Source organism: Euprymna scolopes, chromosome 45 (genome assembly GCF_053919585.1).
Source record: "Euprymna scolopes isolate OS-2025 chromosome 45, ASM5391958v1, whole genome shotgun sequence".
Classification (NCBI taxonomy): domain Eukaryota; kingdom Metazoa; phylum Mollusca; class Cephalopoda; order Sepiida; family Sepiolidae; genus Euprymna; species Euprymna scolopes.
In genome coordinates this window covers 37238971-37246470 of record NC_136526.1, presented here as the reverse complement: position 1 = coordinate 37246470, position 7500 = coordinate 37238971, and the positions used below count along the sequence as shown (strand labels likewise).

The 7500-nt window shown below is 37.2% G+C and overlaps 1 protein-coding gene across 1 annotated transcript in view; it reads right to left on the bottom strand.

Annotated features, from left to right (window-relative positions):
• Positions 1 to 7500, bottom strand: part of LOC145269450 (legumain-like) — a 64049-nt gene that overhangs the window by 43281 nt on the left and 13268 nt on the right. Inside the window, exons 2-3 of the mRNA XM_080125127.1 lie at positions 7265 to 7362; positions 377 to 458 (exon numbers count right to left, since the gene is read on the bottom strand). Of these exons, the coding sequence (XP_079981253.1) occupies positions 377 to 458; positions 7265 to 7362 (180 nt within the window). The remainder of the gene's footprint in view (positions 1 to 376; positions 459 to 7264; positions 7363 to 7500) is intronic.

Below are 7500 nucleotides of genomic sequence, written 5' to 3'. Positions count from 1 at the left end.
CTGCCCTCTGATGAGAAGGAGAGTGTTTCTTCGAAACTCCGCGGATTAAGGACTATCCACTTATCTTGTGTTTCCTTTTTTTAAAATTAAATATGTTTTTAACTCTTTTTCAAGATGTCTTTTAACATGTTTTATTAATCATTTGTTCATATTATAAGCTCTATTTCCTTTTCGGTTTTATTGAGCTTTTACATCTGGCTGAGTTTATTTTACTTGTAAATATTAACTCTTTAATATTTATAATATATTTTAAGTTTACCATTTTGATTACCTTGGTAAACTAATTGTAATTTTTTTATTATATATATATATATATATATATATATATATATATATATATATGTGTATGTATGTGTGTGTGTGTGTGCGTACTTACATCGCCAGTATAATCTTTTGGGACACCTTTGTAAAGATTCGAACCATGTATATGGTTAATTACAACACCTGGGTGTGGATTCCTGCAAGACAATGGAAAATTATTTTAAGTAGAGTGAAAATACAACGTAAAAAAAAAAGCAATTGTTTTTGCATTCACAGACTGTTTCGCTATGTCACAGCTCTTCAGTGTGGCTAGACAAGTAAGTGTGGCGGCTGAATCGCAATGTGATTCATACGAACGCTAAAAAGCAAATAGCTCTAATTGCTTGCCCCTTTTCTTTCTCTGTTTCTGCTTTAATTCGCTTTTCATAATCACCCAGCTAGCTAACACCACTATCAATAATTCCCCCCCCCCATCCTCCACTTTCTATCGGTGCCTAAGCCTAAACGTGGAAAAATCTTCCATTGCTGGTAATAATGATAAAATAATAAATATTTATTGATTTTAAAATATCAGTAAAATTTTGACGTTTAGGAAAATATCTACATATTTAACATATTTTTTTCCAAAAATCAGGGAAAATAACAATCTTATGGTTAAATAATAAGAGATTTATGAAGAATCGGGAGCGGAATCGGTAATTGTATTGGAATCTGAAAAATATTGGAATCGTCCCATCACTATCATTTAAGTTAATATGTTATATATTTTGTCAAACTATTTAGATATTTTAAACATGTTTTTTTTACACAAAATGACAAAAAAGCATTGAATGTTTCACATAAAGTATATAAAAATATGTAACCTTTTATTTATCAATTAATATTTTATTTTTTATCAATTAATTTTTAATTTTTTTTATCGCATATCTTATGAAATAACTATGTTTATTTAAGTTTATATGTAATATATTTTGTCATTTTAAAATTGTCAAACTATTTTCTGTTGCACATTCACCTTTTTGAAACTGCTAAAACTGTAAAAAAAAAATGTGAAACATTCAATATTTTTTTTTCATGTTTGTGTAAAAAACATATGTTTAAAATATCCAAATAGTTTTACAAAATATATAACATATTAACGTAAATAATAATGATGGGACGATTCCTATATTTTTCCAGATTCCGATACAATTACCGATTCCGATTCTTTATAAATCTCTAATTATTTAACTTAACTATAAGATTGTTATTTCCCCTGATTTTCATTAAAAAAAAACACATGTTAAATATGCAGATATTTTCCTAAACGTCAAAATACATTTGTGGAGGATGATCTATCGATTTTTACTTTACTGGTGATTTAAAATCAATAGATATTTATTATTTTATCATTATTACCAGCAATCGAAGATTTTACTTTAAACAAAATCAAATAAAAAGACAATTAAAAGAATCGTTTTGGCATCAGAAAATAGGCACCAATTTTTCCGATTCCGATACCCCCAAATCTTCCGATTTTTCCGATTCCCGATTCCGATTAATCGTCCCAACACTATTAAATAAACATGTCGAGAACTTTGCGTATCTTGGATCCAACATCAACAAGGGAGTATCTATTGAACAGGAGCTACAAACGCGCATAGGTAGAGCAGCGTCTACTTTCAACCGACTACGTGAAAGAGCATGGTTCAATAAATTCCTCACTTCTCGCACAAAATGCCGCATCTACGAATGCTGTGTTCTGAGTACCCTACTGTATGGAGCAGAGACTTGGACCACGTATGCTCGTCACGAGAAAAGTCTGAACGTCTACCATCTCCAATGCTTGCGACATATCATGGGCATCAATTGGTGGGATAGAATCACCAACGAAGAGGTGCTAAGACATGCCGGCAGCCGCTCCTTGTTCCAAACACTCAAGTTACGATGATCGCGCTGGCTTGGACACCTGCGCAGAATGCCCGATGGGCGTCTCCCTAAGGATATCCTCTACAGTGAACTGTCAAATGGATCAAGAAGCTGCGGTCGCCCAGTGCTGCGTTTTAAAGATGTGACCAAACGGGATCTGATTGCTCTTGGCATCGATGTGAATGTGTGGGAGGAGCTAACCGAAGATAGACCAGCATGGAGGCGTGCCTTGAGTAAGGGTGGCGAAGGACTTGAGAACCTTTGGTTCAAGAGACTGGCGCAGAGAAGACAAAACTAGTGACTACGTTTACTGTTGCTTGAATTAATCTTTCGTAGATTGCTTGCCATTACATTTGATAAGATATACGATTAAAAAATAAAATATTAATTGATAAAAAAAAGTTTACATATTTTTATATATTATAACCACTTTGAAAGTAGCAGAAGTACTGTATCCATTTTGCGTTTCCATACCTCAACTGACAGAAGGGGACGCTGCCTAGCGGCGTGTATAAAAGTTAGGCCTGTGTTTTATGCGCAATTACCCCAAAGTTTCTTCCTCTTACACACTAACAAAAGTCAGGCGAACAGAAGTGAATGGCTATACACAGCTATACACACAGTTACAAGAACAAAGTAAACCAACACACACACACACACACACACACACACACACACATACACAGTTTCATGCTGACAAATACTCACATACGTATATCAGTTACACACATATTGTAATAAAGCCGTTGACACTGGAAGCAGCAGCAGCAGTGTATAACATGTGCAAATGACTAAGCCGGCTGTGCGATGTGACGTCACAGCCGAGACAATAAAAAGACAAATGGTGCGAGAATACTGTTGCCTTGAAGTCCAATGTAAATAATGTAAACCGTTTATCCCACAAATGATTACTACTCTGTTGTCCCGATGGCTACCGTACACACATTAACCCTTATCCTTGAGTGGCCTCTTCGCCACTTGACTAGGGCTATGACAATAGAATATTCTTAGCATTGTATCCGATACAGTTAGACACACTCAATCAACAGAAAGCCACATCACTCAATCTAGAAACATACAAGATATTAACTGATATATAATCGAGAGTCAAAATAATGGAAAGAATATTCTCTGGTCATAGCCCTAGTGATGACCCTCCCCCCTTTGTAAAAAAAAACAAAAATTCATAAAGCAAATAAGTTTCACAGGAACGTGTGAACTCAAACTATTTTCCAATCAATGAAATTCATGTCAAACGCAAAAACAGTAACACATACACATGAAAATCGTAAGCCGACGTGAAGTTAACAACTCTGATAAAACAAGCAGTCGAAATCAAGAGACAAAGAGAATTCCAGAACGTGTGCTCAACACTCCCTGGCATGCAGAAGGAGACGGAAAGATATCAGTGACGCATATCAGTTACACACATAAAGTCGCTGACACTGGGAGCAGCAGCAGCAGCAGCGTATAACATATGCAAATGACCAAGCCGGCTGTGCGATGTGATGCCACAGCGGAGACAATAAAAAGACACATGTTGTGAGAACTGGGAGGAAGAGCATTCAGGAGAGTGGTGTTTGAGACATGATGAGAGAAGCATGTGTTCGAGAGAAGGAGAAACGAACTATTTAAATATTTAGAAAAAAAAATGCACTGTGGGAAATACCAGATACATTATAAAGCTATAAAGGTTAAAAAAGAAAAAGTGAGTCAAGTTTTTTTTTTCCTTTCTTCTGTTTCCTTGCAAAAGAGCCTACAATTTGCTTTATCGTTATTTTCAGGGCAAGTGCTCGACTGAGCTTCAATCTATGGTCCCCCCCACCTCGCCAAACTTTCACAAGAAACACTTGTCTAGCTAAAAACACTATCAATAATTCCCCCCCCACTCTTTATCTGTGCCTAAACCTAAATGTACATTCCATGAACAAAGCTTCTTTCTTAGAACTGTACGCATGTGGAACTGTCTTCCGTTTTCCTGCTTTCCAGCTGACTACAATATGGTTGTCTTCAAGTCCAATGTAAACAAGTTCTTGATAAACCGTTCCACTTAAGTTAAAAAATTTACTGAATTTCCATTACTGACAATTACTGTATTGTCCAATTGACTACTGTACACTCTTTAACCCTTATCCTCGAGTGGTCCTTGGGTCTTGATAAGTGGTGATGCCTATGTAAAAAAAAATAAAAATAAAAAAAGTCCGTAAAAAAATGTAACGACACCATTAAAGAAAGGTGTAGCACGTTACAATATTATGTACCCTGATTACCTAATTTTCGTTACCAAACACGTCTTTACACTCTGGACATTTACTAACAGGAAAATAACTTTATATTCTTATCTTCTGCATAAAAATATTTCGTCGTAATATATTTACTCTTCTCAATTTTTTTACAAGAGAGTCACTACTTATCAAGGCCTGAAGGCCACTCAAGGCTAAGGGTTAATGAATGTACGAATGGTGTAAATTGGGTAGAATTTGGATTATTTGAAGGAACGGCTCAACAAAATTTTGTTTGTATTAGACTTGAAGATTACCATATTGTAATCGGCCGGAACAGTATTCCACAGGCAGGCAGTTCTAGGAAAGAAACTTTATTTATGGAATCTGCATTTAGATTTAAGCACAAATAGAGAGTGGGAGAAATTGTTGATAGTAGTTATAGCTAGTCGAGTGTTTTTTTATGAAATTTTCACAATTTTACATTTACAACTCTGTTTATATTGTAGTTAGTACTTTCTGCTTGGTGACCCTTCTATTCTCTCATTTTTTCATTTATTTCCATTTTTACATGCAGGCACACATGTTAAAGAGTAAAAAAAAAAAGCATTAATACTAGACTATTGATAAAAGAAGCCTGTCTGTAGACATATGGATTTGAACATTGGTTTTAGTAGGCACTGTTTTCGTGCTGACGGGTTTTCCTGATGGTATAATTATAATTAGGAATCATTATATAACTACCCTGGGTGCCCGGCATTACCCGGGTGTTTGGAGGTGTGTGTTGAGCAAAAAAAAAAAAAATGCGGTAGTAGGTACGCAAGCTTGGACCCGTATCGCAAAGGAGGAAAAAACATGAAAAAAAAAAAAAACGTGACGTCTTTGCTGTTGCGCCCATCACCAAACCGGAATTGGCGAATGTTTAAATTAAAGCTAGTCAATCAAAAAGAGGGGATGACTTTCGAAAATATCGGCGAAAAAAAGCGACCCCTCCCTGTAGAAAAGTGGCCAGTTGAGGGTGAAGGAATTAATGTCTTTGGCCAATTTTTCGATATTTGTCGTCTTAAGGGTCGAGCTTCAAAACGATACTGATCTCATGAAAATCCGTGGCTCTGTCGAAAGTTTTAGGCATACATACATACTGTAGTGGACTGGTGGATATATTATACATATCCGCCAGTCGTACAAAATAGGAAAAATGAATTGTTTGAGGAAGGAACGAACAACGCGTTTACTTGAATTAAATAAACTAGGATTTATTTTGTGAAGAAACAAGTGAAAGAAAAGGGTACAACAGTGTTCATGTCCGCGTTCATCTCTCGCTGTTTACTGGTGAGAATGAGAAAGTCTATTGTTGTAGAGAGAGAAAGGGAGAAAGTCAATCCAGTTTGGTGTGCGTCTCTCGCTGTTAGCTGGTGAGAAGGAAAGTATATTGTAGCATAGAGAGAGAATGAGAAAAAGTCAATCCAGGCCATGGAGATAGAAAACGTATAAAGTGTACATACTGTCTGTTAGCTTGTGCCACCATACATAGTAGCAGGGGACGTGACGCGCGCGAGCGCCTCGAGAGGGGGCGAATGGTCCGACGACCGCTCAGCTCGAGAGCGAAGTCGAAAAGGGGTTGGAAACAGCTTGTCTCTTCCTTTTATAGGTGTTTCCGGTCTTTTGCGCATATGTGGATTTCCTTTGAAAGGGAAGTGACGTTGTCCTTGTGTGCGTACATGTGCATGTGTGTGAGTACATTTTTTTTTTTTTTTTTTTTCTTCCTTTGAAGATTGTAATGCCGGATATGGGGCAGCCAAACCAGCTGCCAACATTGCCCCGCTTTTTTATTGAAACCAACCGAGAGCTCTTTTTAGTATCCTCATTGTTCCCTTAAGTGCAATTGTCTGAATCTCTTTTGCACTTGGTTCACCAGGAATATGTGTGTACGTTAGCGTGTGTGTATATACACGTGAATGTGCATGTATATACGCGAACGTGAATACATGTACGTGTGTGGACGTGCGCGGGTATGTATATGACAAGTAATATAGCTTGAGATGTGAACGTGTGTTTTTGTGTGACACTAGGAAAGGCTCGCGCAATACATTTTTTTTTTTACACAGTGATCACCACTTATCAAGGCCCGGAAGCCACTCAGGGATAAGGGTTATTGCCAGTACATTACGTTAGTGTGGAGATTTGATGAAGTGTTTAATTAGGGGGGGGCGGTTCATTAGGAATTTGTTAACATTGGACTTGAAGACATCCAAGTTGTAGTCCGGAGGGAAGCAGGCAGACGGAACAGAGTTCCACAGGCGTGCAGTTCTAAGAAAGAAGCTTTGTTCATGGAATCTGCGTTTTGATTTAGGCACAGATATAGAGTGGGGGAAAGTTTTCACAGTGGGTTCAGCTAGACGGGTGTTTTTCGTGAAAGATTGGCGAGGGGGGACCAGGGATTGGAGTTCAGAGGAGCACCTGCCATGAAAATAACGATAAAACAAGGACAGGCTCGCAACGTCTCTTCTGTGGGAGAGAGGTTGCAGGGTAGAGAAAAGGGCATCCCCCACTAAACCACGAAGTCTATTTTGTACTCTGTCAAGGCATGATAGGCTGTTTTTGGCAGCTCCTGCCCAGATATGGCAACAGTATTCCATCCTTGGACGTACTTGGCTTTTATATAGATACATACATACATTTAAACAGGCTGGTGAGATTTATATTTTAGACAATATACCAACAATGGACAAAAACAATTGTACGCATGTGTTAATAATAAAATATAATGTCTAAAATAATCTTCTAACATGCATATTTGTTTTGGTAAAAGCTGATGAGTCTCTCGTTTGGGTGTTGTATAGATGGTAAAACAAATAAAATAAGTGACTTACTGTCTGTTAAAGGCAATGTCGTCATACATCATGACAACGATTCGTTCATCTGGAATTCCATTCTTGTGAAGAATTTGATAAGCGTGGCAGATGTCAGCCTGTTGAAAAAGATAGATAAGTTGGTATATGTATATAGAAAGAGATAAGTAGATGAATAGGTGTATATATGTGTGTGTGTGTGTGTGTGTGTGTGTGTGTGTGTGTGTGTGTGTGTGTGTGTGTGTGTGTGATACAAC